General features: G+C 42.6%; 1 protein-coding gene across 1 annotated transcript; it reads right to left on the bottom strand.

Moving 5' to 3' along the window:
* Positions 1-7,482: 7,482 nt before the first annotated feature.
* SMIM3 (small integral membrane protein 3) lies at positions 7,483-13,346 on the bottom strand. The gene has a single exon (XM_024750084.1). It carries the CDS (start codon positions 8,786-8,788, stop codon positions 8,606-8,608), a length of 183 nt encoding a protein of 60 aa, XP_024605852.1. The 5' UTR covers positions 8,789-13,346; the 3' UTR covers positions 7,483-8,605.
* Between the last annotated feature and the right edge of the window lie 74 nt (positions 13,347-13,420).

Below are 13,420 nucleotides of genomic sequence, written 5' to 3'. Positions count from 1 at the left end.
CTTTTGATTTCCATTTGCATGGAATATCTTATTCCATCCCCTCACTTTCAGTCTGTATGTGTCCCTAGGTCTGAGGTGGGTCTCTTGTAGACAGCATACGTATGGACCTTGTTTTTGTATCCAATCAGCAGTCTCCGTCTTTTGGTTGCAGCATTTAATCCATTTACGTTTAAGGTAGTTATATTCTTCTGGGACCCCTGTAATTTGAATATTGGTGCATTTAATGTTGTCCCAGAGGTCTCTGAGACTTTCCTCAAATCTTTTCATTCTTTTTTCTTTATTCTGCTCTGTGCTAGTTATTTCCACTATTTTATCTTCCAGGTCACTTATCCGTTCTTCTGCCTCAGTTATTCTGCTATTCATTCCTTCTAGAGAATTTTTAATTTCATGTATCGTGTTGTTCACCATTGTTTGTTTGCTCTTTCGTTCTCCTAGGTCCTTGTTAAACATTTCTAGTATTTTCTCCATTCTATTTCCAAGATTTTGGATCATTTTTACTATCATTACTCTGAATTCTATTTCAGGTAGACTGCTGATGTCCTCTTCATTTGTTTGGTCTAGTGGGTTTTTACCACTGTGTGTTTCTCTGTCTTCTTATTTTGCTTAACTTACTGTGTTTGGGGTCTCCTTTTCACAGGCTGCAGGTTCGTAGTTCCCATTGTTTTTGGTGTCTGCCCCCAGTGGCTAAGATTGGTTCAGTGGGTTGTGTAGGCTTCCTGGTGGGGGGGACTAGTGCCTGTGTTCTGGTGGATGAGGCTGGATCTTGTCTTTCTGGTGGGCAGGACCACGTCTGGTGGTGTGTTTTGGGGTGTCTGTGACCTTATTATGATTTTAGGCAGCCTCTCTGCTAATGGGTGGTGTTGTGTTCCTGTCTTGCTAGTTGTTTGGCATAGGGTGTCCAGCATTGTATCTTGCTGGTCGTTGAGTGGAGCTGGGTCTTAGCATTGAGATGGAGATATCTGGGAGAGCTTTCACCGTTTGATATTATGTGCAGCTGGGAGGTGTCTGGTGGACCAATATCCTGAACTCGGCTTTCCCACCTCAGAGGCCCAGGCCTGACACCCAGCTGGAGCACCAATACCCTGTCAGCCACACGGCCAGGTACGTGGGGAGTTTCTTACCTTTTGGGAAGTCTGAGGTCTTCTGCCAGCGTTCAGTAGGTGTTCCGTAGGAGTTGTTCCACATGTAGATGTATTTTTGATGTATTTGTGGGGAGGAAGGTGATCGCCACGTCTTACTCCTCTGCCATCTGAGGGTCTCCCCAAAAGCCCAATTTTTAAAAATAGGCAAAAGACTTGAACAGTTACTTCAGAAAAGAATAGTAGTTTGCTAATAAACTCCTGGAAAAGTGCTCAATATCTTCAGTCAATGGAGAAATGCAAATTAAAACCACCAATGATATATCATTTCACAGAAATGTCAAAATTAATGAGTAAAATAAAAAAGACTATACCAAATGTTGACAAGGATATAACCCAACTGGAACAATCATGCATTGCTGGTGGGAGTATAAAATGTACAGCCCCTTTGAAGATCTGTCCAACAGTTGGTTATATAATTAAATTTGTATCTTACCCTATGACGAAACAATTCCACTCAGGCATTTATCCAAGAGAAATTAAAGCATGTTCACAAAAAGATTCAAAGAAGAGTGTTAGCAGCCCGGTTCATAATAGCCCCAAATGGGAAGCAACCTAAATGTCCATAAACAGTAAAATGACTAAACAAATTATAGCATATTCCTACAAAAGAAGCAGCTTTTATACTTTTTAGACAAACGATAAATTTGTGAGGTATCAACAGGACAAACTTAGGCTTTGGGTGCTTAATTAGTGAAGAATCTAAACAGATTTGGGGCTTGGGTAGTGAATTAAAGAAGTAACAAGGTTTCTTTATACAGGATTCTCAGGCTGAATTCCCTATCTCTGGCAATAAGTGTGTCCTTTTACCTCCAGACGTGGGGAGGGCACCTTTCACATGGGAGATTTATTTCCTGCCTTCCGGGAGACAGGAGGGTTGACATGTCCCTCTTGTGTTAGCCGCTTCTTAAATAACTGTAATTCAAAATAATGTACCACTGTGGAATATTTGGGAACAGCCTGCCCTGGACCCCAACAGTTTATACTTTTGCTGGAAGCCTGACAAATCTTAGCTCACATTATGATTACCACCCTTCTTTTTCTCTCTTCCCCGAACCCCTTCCTTCTCCTTCTCCTTTCCCTTTCTAGTGTGTATAATGTTATCTCTCCTTATCCAGTATTGTTTACTTTTTAGAATTTTTAGTCCATTCATACAGTTGTTGAAAAACTTTGTTGTCCCACATCAGTTTACCAAGTGTATTAGTTTCCTAGGGCTGCCTTAACAAATTTCCACAAACTTAGTGGCTTAGAACAAGGGAAAATTATTCTCTCACAGTTTTGGATGCCAGAGGTCTGAAATTAAGGTGTCAGCAGGGCCACACTCCCTCCAGAGGCTCTGGGGGACAATGCATTGCTTGGCTCTTCTGTCCTTTGCTGGCTCTGAGCATTCCTTGGTTTGTGGCCACATCATTCCCATCTCTTCCCCCATGGTCAGATTGCCTCTTCCTCTTCTCTCTGTGTGTCTCTCCTCTATGTGACTTTCATAAGGATGCTTGTCTTTGGATTTAGAACCCACTCAAATAATCCAGGGTGATCTCTTTATCTCAAAATCCTTAACTTAATGACATCAACAAAGACCTTTTTCCCAAATGAGTTCACATTCATAGGTTCAGAGAATTAGGAAGTGGACAAAGCTTTGGGGGCCCACCGTTCAATCCATTACACCAAGAAAGAGTATTAGTCCCTTTTGAAAGTGTCAGGCTTCTTGCAACAAAATGAAAAGTTGTGGTTTATTAGCCTAACTTCCCATAAGTTCAAAATAATTTAGTACTAAGTATGGAAAAATTGAAAATAAGAGCAATCTACTGCCCTGATGTTCAGAGATTCCATAAATCATTCTTTGGCCAACTGCGGTTCGATTCCTAAATATCTTCATTTTTAGTTATGCATTCTTTGTTATACATGTCCCAGATAATTGCCGTGAACAAGTGACACAGCAGCAGTCATACTGAATTTTTTCTAACGACAACAATAACAACAAAACTTTAAGTATGTTTTCTGAGGTACAAATCTTGATTAAAAGTAATGAAGTATAAAAAACCCCAGTACTGGAAATTCTAAAGCCACTAATAACAATTTAAAGATTCATTAATATATATTTCTTATACTGTTGTGATAAAGTGAGTTCATTTATTGGGCCACAGAATGGGGGGTGAGCCCACAGCCCAGCCTACATCACAGATCAAAACCTCAGTCATTTATTGGAAACACCCACAAGGAACCCTGACATTCACCAATCACAACCCTCCAACTCAGCCTTAGCTAGCTTACCTTACCCTAATTTCTCCTCAGACTGTTTAGCTGTTGCGATATTGTAATTTGTAAGAAATATATATACTTGGTCATTCAGATGACCAAAATACGTTCCTCATTTTACTTGGTCTTCATCCACAGTTGTCGCTTTCAGCTCCCCAAACCTTTGGAATTTCCTTAGCAATAAGAGCAATACTCTTTTGTTATAATATTTTGTCTCGTTCTCAGTTCCTGAAAACCCTTCAGAGCCATAAAGGTGAAATAAGTCTTGTCATTATTCATAACAAGCCCCTTTTCACCACTTCTGGGTTATGTTCGTGAGGTGATTTTTGGAAAGCACTTAAGAATGGGGGCTGGCTGCCAGGAATAGAGGGGTGGAACATTCAGTCCCACCTCCTGATTTCTGGGTACGGGAGAGAGGCTAGAGGTTGTATGAATCACCAATGGTCAATGAGTTAATCAATCACGCCTATTAATGAAACCTCCATAAAAACCCAAAAGGAGGAGGTTTGGAGAGCTTCCAGGTTAGGGAACCAGAACATTTTTCATGTTCTACCTTACCCAGCCCCAAACTCCATGAGGACAGAAGCCCCTTTGTTTGGGACCTTGCCCTATACGTCCCCTCATTTGGCTGTTGATTCAAATCCTTTAATATCCATTGTAATAAATGGGTAATGTAGGGAGTAAATTTCCTGAGGTCTATGAGCCGTTCTAGCAAATTAATCAAACCCAAGGAGGAGGTCATGGAAACCCCCTGATTTATAGCCAGTGGGCCAGAAGGACAGGTAACCTAGGCTTGCCATTGGCATCTAAAATAGAAGGTGGTCTTATGGGACTGAGTTCTTTACCTGTAGAATCTAATGCTATTCCCAGGTTCCAGAATTGAACTGAACTCTTGGACACCTACTGGTGTCTGAGAATTGCTTGTTGGTGCAGGGAACGCCCGCACCTCCACAGCTCACATGCACTTTGGATCTGGGTCCAGGAGCACAGAAAAGCTGTCTCTTACCGTCTCCCACCCCACTTCCACCCCAGCCTGCTCACCCTTTCCACTCTCCTGCTCATGCCCTGGGAATATGTGTTCCCTGAGGTATTTGGGTGAAACCAATCTAGGGAGACCAATCCAGCAGAACTGCCCCACTTGTATCTATATTCTCTACGACAGAGCTAACAATCCTCCTTTGTTTTTAGGTAACATAAGCATTGAGTATTTACACAGGCCCGGCTCTCTGTAAATATTTTAGGTACAGAACCTGACTTAATTCTTGCAGTGGCCCTGCAGAGATCAACAAACCTTCCCTTTAACTAATGAGGGCAGTAAGACTCCGAGACAGCTACTTTCAAGAACACACTGGCGGAGCCAGATGGGAATTCAGTCTGCTTGACTCAGAAGTTTGTGCATGTAAACAATTCACTGTATAATGGTGGCTGTCCAAATTTAAATACATACAATAAGTTTTATGATTTTCATAAAAAATGTTAGAGACCTGCTAACACAGAAACTTTTTTTCTAGCATGTAAATCTTTATGGGAATTGAAGAGCTTTCAATACACCTCAATTAAATTATTTGTGTGATTTGGACAATTTAAAAGTTGCTACTTCAACTTTTGGGATTAAGGGTTTCAAAGGCAATTTTATTCTTATCATTTCATCTCACAATACTTTTCCATTCTTTCTCTTTAGCAAGAATTATGTAGAGACCTGATTAAAGTTTTATCTTAAAGATTGTAAATGGTTTTTTGCCCTCTTAAAAGTTTAGAAGGCAATTTCTGTGAAGAAATAAAACTGGAAAACTTTGTATTTTATTGTGAGTTAGTTATGAAATAATTTCTGAAGGGAGAAGTACAATTTTTATATTAGTTCTAAGGACGTTTATGAATTTAGTGCCAATCCTACAGGGTGCCAGTGGGGAAGTTTTCTGCTAAACTCACTGCTTTAACTAGTGGTTTTTAAAATCCCACCCCATTAGGATCATAGGCCTTTAGTGTTTTTACATTATTGGCTACCTTATAGTTACCATTATTGAGAGACTCCTATGAGTCAGACACTGGCCAAATCCTTTACTTACATTATCTCATTTAATCCTCCCCACACTCAGAAGTAATTGTCATGACCATCAGACAGGCTCGAGAAACTGAGACTCATTCATATAGATCACATTGATTATTTGCTGTATTTTACCTTTTCACCTTGCATTTGTGGCCTTATTTAATACTCATAACAATTCTGTGATGTAAGTATAATTTTACATCTGTCTTACAGGTGAGGAAATTGAGGCTCAAAGAGTCTGTGTTACTTGCCCACAATCATAAAGCTAGTGAATCGCGAAGCCAAGATTCTTCAGGCCCTTGCTCTTAATCTCTGGCTATACTGTCTCCCGGAAAGGGAGGGAGGGAGGATGACAGCCAATGCCTAATGCACAGTGTGAATCTTTCACTTAGAGAAGATGAGGTAAGTCATGATAGCTATCTTCAAATTGTTCAGACATTGTCACAGGAAAAGGAAGTTGATCTCTTCAGGGTGGCCCCAAGAGGGCCGAGCTGGTGCCCCTGGGTCCCCACCTCTCTCTCACTGAAGGAAGAATTCTAACAGAACAGCTATCAAGGGGTCATTTCAGCAAGAAGAGGACTCCTTTTCCCTGGCACTTAGTTCTCCAATTTTGACCTGTTCACTGATCACCCATAGAGCTTGTTTTTACAAAGCAGACACTCAAGAACCCTCTGCCAGGGACTCTCAGTAAGTGTGAAGCAGAGCCCTGGAAGCTGCGTGTATAAGCAAATGCTCCTGGGTGAACCTGAGGCAGGTGGTCTAGGGCCACACAGGGAAATACCAAATAGGCAACAACTGGCAACCCCAGGGTTAATAAGGGGATTCCTTCATTACAGGGGAGGTTGGACTGGATGGTCCCTCTGTTACCTCCAGAGTGTCTGAAAGCAGAACTGTAAAATAAACTCTTGAGCTGCTAGGAATGTGATGGGATTGACTCTGGAAACTTCTGTGAGCTGACTGTTCCGTGTGAAAAAAGAGCTGTATCACCATCTGGTGCACTGCCTGAAAGTCTTCACGTTCAGTCACCTAGAATCTTGGAAGGATTTTCTCATTGAATTCTGATACCCTCTGCCTTACAGACCAGGAATCCAACTCAGAAAGACTGGGCAGCACACACGGCCTTGGCCGCACACCCAGCAGTTCCCAGTCTACTGATTCTTATTGGATTCACATCAGCACCATGAATGCCTCACACCTGGCAGTATCTCTCCCAACCCAACTAGATTCCAAACTCAGCTTCCAATGCACGCATCCAATTAGCAAAATCTAAATCACACGTGAATCTCTGGCTAAAGTTTAGTTAGGAAAATGGGAGTTTTTCACATTCAGTATAGTTTTTCACTTTCTAGCCTCTGCCACCCAGGAAGGCATATTAGAAAACAACAACAAAAAAAATTGGAATAGATGCTGAGCAAACCAATCAGAATCTTGTCACATATATCTATCCCCCTTTGACCATTTTCTCCGAAACCTTCCTCTCTTACCTCTATACTACATTCTATTCCTGGAAAGAGTTGTCTGTTCCCACTGTCTCCAATTCCTAACCCCCGATCCTTCCTTTGCTCACAGAGTATGACTGCATCCCTCTCATAATCAGTTCACATCACATGACCTTTCCCGTCTCCTTGTTTTGTCATTCCCCCCCTTCCCCTTCCACTCCTCTTTAGCATTCTACCACTTCTGCATTAGTACCTCACTCCTCCCAGTCTAATTATGCAGATAATCCCCCCAAACATAATCCCAGCTATAAAATCTTTCCCAGGTTTCCAACTGCATCCTGAAAGTACCCACCTGAATATCACAAGCACCTCAAACTCAACATGTTAAACCCGATACTAAAGTCATCTCACTTCCAAAATCTGTTCTCCCTCCTGCATTCTATGTCTGTGTAAACTGCACAACTATTCACCCACTTACTGAAGTTGATTTGATTGTCCTCTTTCCCTTTCTATTCCTATATTCGATCTGTCCCTAAGACCATAAATTCAGTGGAATCCTCTTCCTGAGTTTAATAGGTGCTCTTTAAAGAAAGGCTTCAGACATGCTCACTCTAGCACTTTATTGGAAATTAGTTAGGTACATCAGTGAAATCAGATCAACCTAAAAGCATCATTTTCACACAATAATACCCCGATAATCTGTGCTATCTTCTTACATAATTTAACAAATCCCCAGATGCTCCTTATTTCGGTCAAAGAGCTTGAGTGGTCCAGAAATCTCTCTATACATATAAATATAAATTGTAGCATTTAAAATAAACATCACTGTTTGAGTTAGTTCCAAAGGTGCTGCGAACATCTCGTACCTTGGAATGGTTGCAGTGCTGGTGGGAGGGGATGAAGGGAGTACACATTATGCGGTGGACCTAATTACAGCAGGGGCTGGGGCGGAGGGGCACACAGGGGACGGGGCGGGCGCTGGGTATCCTGAAAGCTGGCCAGGGAACTCAGCCACCCTGCATCTGCCAACACTGCTTGAGCGTCAAAGCTATAGGACGCTAATGCAGAAAGAAGCCCATCGCCCCAGCTCCCTTGGCATTGCCAAGAAATGTGAGAGCCCCTCCAAACTGCAGATTCCGGTGTCCTGGGAAGATCCACCCATCTCCCTCCCCCTGCCATGCTCAATTCCCTCCCAAATTAGGCAACTCAAGGGAGTGGCACCTCAAAGAAAAGAATGTTGAGCCACATGCTGTTGGTCCCTTGGAATGATGACAGGGTGCCTTTGCTTGCCTTCATCTTAGGGGCACTGGGGAAGACTGCTCTGCCCCAGTGTCTCCCTCACCACCTTGAAGACCCTCATCAGCAGCTAGGGTCTTTGGTTCTTCAAAGCTTCTCAGCATTTAGCAGTAACACCTGTGTATCTACTCATCAACAGCTTTAACCTCCACTAGGTCATTGGTTCTCACAACCCCATGAGGTAGGACGGGCAGGAATCATGATCCCCATTTGGAAAGTAAGGAGCCTGGAACTCATAGAATTAAGTCCCTTGACCAAACTCACACCACTGGCCAGTGGCAGAATCAAAACCAGAACTCAGGTCTCCTCACATATCGAGCTCCAGTGTCCATGCTCCAAAGTCCCTCCTGCGGCTCTTCTGAGAAAGGGAAAGAAGCTGGGGGCAGGGACTCTGTCCTCATCCGTCACCTGCCCCTCTTGGGAGGTTCTCAGACGGCCCCATTGAGGACAGGATGAGTCCGCATGCGATAGATGATGACCGCAGTGGCCGGGCACAGCAACAAGGAGGTCATGATGACAATGGTGGCCAGGATGATGAGGACAATGACCCATATGTCCAGGATGTGCTTGGGAAGCACGACTTCCATGGGGACCTGGCTGACGGCATCCATGCTGCTTCACCCTGCAACAGGCAGGAAAGAGGAATTCACCATTTTGTACCCCAGGAGTCAGAAGGTAGGTCACTCACCAGCTGCTGTGTACTCGTTAATGTTGCCTGATCAATAATAGTAACGGCCTCATTTACTGTGGGCTTCCTATGTGCCAGGCCCTATCCTAAGCACTTTACATGTATTAACTCACTTAGTCCTCACTTCAACCACCAACCCTTTGCGGTAGGGACTATTATTGTCATGCTTTTTTATTTCTTGGCCTTTATCTTCAGTTATTTCCATTTTGGAGATGAAGACTCTAAAGCCTTAAAAGATGTAGATGTAGTTAATTTCCCCAAGGAAGCAAAGCCATGTGGGTGGGACTCCAGAGTCTTCATGTTTAACTATTAAACTATCATACCACCAGTCTGTTCCCTCATCTGTAAAATGGGAAATTCATTGTTTTTGGTCCCGCACCCCCTCTCCCTTTCTCCTGGTAACAGGTCCTCCTCTTTTCTGAAGAACCTACCCTTTCTGTGTGGTTTAGTTAGGGCACACACCTGAGCACAGGGAAGCACATGTGACCTAGGCTTGGCCATTACAAATCTCCATAGCCTCAATTCAGGAATAGGCAAGTGATCCAGGCTAGGTCAACCAAAGCCCTCCCAGGGCTTTTATTCACAAACTATTGGGAAAGATGATTCTTTCTGCTGGGATTGCTAAACTGAAAGGATATGAGTCTGGAAAGGATGGGCATGGGGCTATCTTGCCCACATGTGACAGCATGTCCTAGAGATGGAAAGAGAAGTGGAGTCCTGACAACCTCATTTGAGTACCTGAACCCAGCCAGTCTGACACCATCTGCAACCTCGGACGGCCCAGATATATAAGCGAATAATCCTCTAGTTTTGCTAAAGCCAGTGTCAGTTTGGTTTCTCTCACTTGCAGTTAAAAGAGTTCTGATGGATAAAGATGTAAATCAGTTGTTCCCAAGCTTTTTCGATTCACAGCACCTTCAGTAATTTTCTCACAGCGCTCTAGGCCAAAAGAAATACCTGGCAGTTCCATTTATTACGTAGTTAGGTTCAATTTAATAAACATTTATGTCCTAACAAATGAGTAGCTGTTTGAAAATATAATACACAGAAATTGAAAGAAAAAAATTTGTATTTCATTCTTAGCCAGTTACTTACGGCATGTGTGCGACTGTGAGGCATTGCACAACTTTTCAAACTTTGGAGTCAGATGGGACGATGCCGTGCTTACTTCCTATTCCACATTCATTTGTGTGCTGTGCTTGCAGTATCATGGCAACTGCTAAAACTCAGCATCACAAAATATAGCATCACCAAAAGGAATGTAGTATGATTAAATGTTAGACTGTAACTTATCTTGAACTAGTAATTTGCACAATGTCTGAGAGTTGTCAAATATCAATATTCCTGTCAAAAATTTTAAAGATCCCACAGCTCCCAGACACACACTTTTCCAATGAGTTCACTGCGGCTCCCCAGGGCTCAGCGCACAACCCGGGAACCACAGGTGCAACGTGTTCCCTGCCCAGAAGTCACAAGGCCGGAATAAATAATCTCCTACAGTTCCTTCTAGATCAAAGATTTATAATTCTGTGATTCAAGGTCCCAGGCAAAATCCCCAATCCCAGTTCTATTTCCTGCTTTTACCTAAATCAATAGCTTTTCCTTTTTAATGCCTTTGGCTCCATACCCACTGTGGCCACATTAAGTAATTTTACTGATTACCATACCCAAGGTACAGTCTCCAAGATATGCATACATACTAGGGTGTTTGTTTCTGCGCTGTCTGCTATAGCAACCAACACAACGCAAGTATCCATAAATAGTAGAGTGTATCCATATAATGGAACACCAGGGAACAATTTTCATTCATTTGTTTAACAAATACACAGTGCTTGCTACACACCATGCACGGTTCCAAGGGTGTTACAAATATTAACTTATTTAAAAGTTATTATCAAAAAGAATGATGATCTGTAGTGAGCTCCAAGATAGTCCTAAGTGGGGAAAAAAATAAAGTGCAGGATAATGTGTATAGGATAACTCCTTTGGTTCAGATTTTGTAGAATTAAGTAGATAGACAGGTGAGGATATATAAAAGTAAAATCATTTATAAGCAGAATCCGAAGAAAATGTTAATAGTGATTACCTTTGGGAGTTGGACTAGGAGTGGGAAAAGTTCCTGCTTTTCATTCTTCATTTTTTTTATACTGTTGAGTTTTATAAACATGAGCATGTCTTACTTTTAATTTTTTTTCAAGTCAACTGGTTGATGGAAAAATGGGCTTTTTTGTTTTTGTTTTTTCTTTATTAAAAAAGACTAAATACACACACATACAATTTTCAAGCCAAATAAAATTAAAGTATGAGACTAGATTAGTGGTCACCAAATGCCATATACCGTGCTAAGTGAGAACCACCTAAGGACAGTTTAAAAAACGTTGCTTCGGGGTCCCATCACAGACTTACTGAATTAGACTCCAGAGGGGCCTCCCCCACTCCCATTTCCCAGGTGATTTGAATGTGCAGCCCGCTTTGGGAATCCCTGATCTCTAAGGCCTCTACCACTCTTCCTAGCTCCATGATTTGGGAACTGATTCCTCCGTGCTCTGTAGCCAGTCTAAGTCAGATGCGGGCACATTCTAGGATGGAGGAGAAGCCTCTAGCGAGGCTCTCAGGGCCACAGGATTATAAGGCAGGGGGCCTGCCCCGGAGGAAGAGGCACAGGCTGGCCCTGCCTCAGCCTCAGAAACATGGTCACTTTCTCCAAGGTCTAAGGCATAGAAGCGTGAGTCACAGGAGACGCACACTGTTAAAGAGGGACGGGGTGGGGAAAATCATTCGTTGTGGTCTCCTGATTACATCAATAGCTAGCTTGCCTTGGGCCAAAAGAACCACACAAAAGCCCTTTCCGGTAAACCCATTAACATCAAACAGTCTCTGTAACTCCAAATGCCAGGAACACATAATCTCCCTGGCTGATTTTCATAAGGAAAACCTGTCATTTACGGGAACTCAGGCTTCAGGGCTCATCCACAAGCTAGAACTAGCCTTGTTTCACAGGTGGCAAAATTGAAGCCCAAAGGTCTTCCCCCACCTTCAAGCCCACCCGCTTCCAGAATGATCACTCAAAGACATCAATCTGATCAGATCACTGGCCCTAATTAAAACAAAACAGAACAAATCGATGAATAAATGAAACTTTGTCTGTAACCTGTATTCCAGACTGTACCACTATTACTTTTTCACACATGAAATTGTTTAAAACCCAGTCACAAAAACAGATAAAATTGGAGCTCCTCTAGACTGCTGGGGAGTGCTCAGCGAGAGGGGTTTGGGGTCCTATCCAGTAAGCAGAGCTGAATCCTTAGAGGCCCTAAGCACTAGAGATTAGGGTGCCCACCCCCTTCACATATATAATTCAAACTCAAATCAATACTAAGCCGTAACACCAAAATGTACATGTTATAATGAAATTAAAGTCATTTTTTTCTTCTAACTGAAAAGATCTGAGAACATAACTTTTCCCAGTTGTTTTTCTGGTGTCCCCACTTAGCACAGCCTGCTCACTTGGTACAGCACAGCTGTTCAGCTGCTCCTTGACTCCTTGGGCTCCTCAGAACACAGATTGAAAGTCACAAGCTGTGATGTTCTCCAAGGGCCCTTCAGGGCTCTAAGGCTGGCCATACACGTGGCCAGGAGTCAGAGGGCACAGGGAGCTCCCTCTCTCTGTTTCAACCCTCTCAGTCCTCCAGCGTGTTCTCTGATGAGCTGTTCCCTCCCATGTAACAGAGGTTCCAGTAACTTCCACCTTTCCCCACTGTGAAAGAAAAGATATTTTCCCCCAAATGAGAACTACACAAACCATATGTTCAGCACCATTAATGGCATGCTAGAAAAATTGGCTTGAGAAAAAGCAGGACTCGCTGACTTCTGTTTGACCTCATCTGGCATCTGGGTGACTGGCTCCTTGTGAGGGCATAAAACTGTTTCTTGGTACATCTAATGAATAACTATAGATCAATATGCTTATTGTTTGCTTTGCAGATATATTACTTGTGATTTCTAATGAATACATCAAGTTGGAATATGGCACAAGCCATTCATGTCACAAATGTAACCTTATCATTGATAAAAATATAATGTTTTTATGACCACGGAAGGTAAACCAGCAGTCAGGCCTAAATTCTTGTTACTTCAAACTGGTATACTTTATCTATTTACCTCATTAATAAATAATAAACTTTAACATATGTTCGATGTGTTTGTCTAAGAAACTATGTTAAAGTCACCCTGAGCTGACAAACAAAGGAGCCACTGGCTCCATCAGCCACTGACACCATCTAGGCCCTACACCACCTGCCCTGTGACCTGGAGACATCATGGCTCCACTTTAGACCATGAGTTTAAGCAATGGAAAAGTTAAGAATCCCAAAATGACTATTTTGTATCCATTAATAAGACTAAGTGTAAAAGGGCCAAAAAAGAAAAAATGGCAGTTCCTCCGGAGGAAAACACTGTACCTTCTCCAAAAGTGGGAAACTCATCCCATCTATCAAGTAGTCTCTTTGGTCCAGTCTAGGAAGGAAAGCAGAGGTTCCCTGCTGCCTGCTTCAGA

Source organism: Neophocaena asiaeorientalis, unplaced genomic scaffold, assembly GCF_003031525.2.
Source record: "Neophocaena asiaeorientalis asiaeorientalis breed wild unplaced genomic scaffold, Neophocaena_asiaeorientalis_V1.1 scaffold548, whole genome shotgun sequence".
Classification (NCBI taxonomy): domain Eukaryota; kingdom Metazoa; phylum Chordata; class Mammalia; order Artiodactyla; family Phocoenidae; genus Neophocaena; species Neophocaena asiaeorientalis.
This window is presented reverse-complemented; position numbering and strand designations above follow the sequence as displayed.

Coding starts and splice junctions, on each gene's coding strand:
- SMIM3 (XM_024750084.1), bottom strand. CDS start 8,788: ATGGATGCCGTCAGCCAGGTCCCCATGGAAGTCGTGCTTCCCAAGCAC.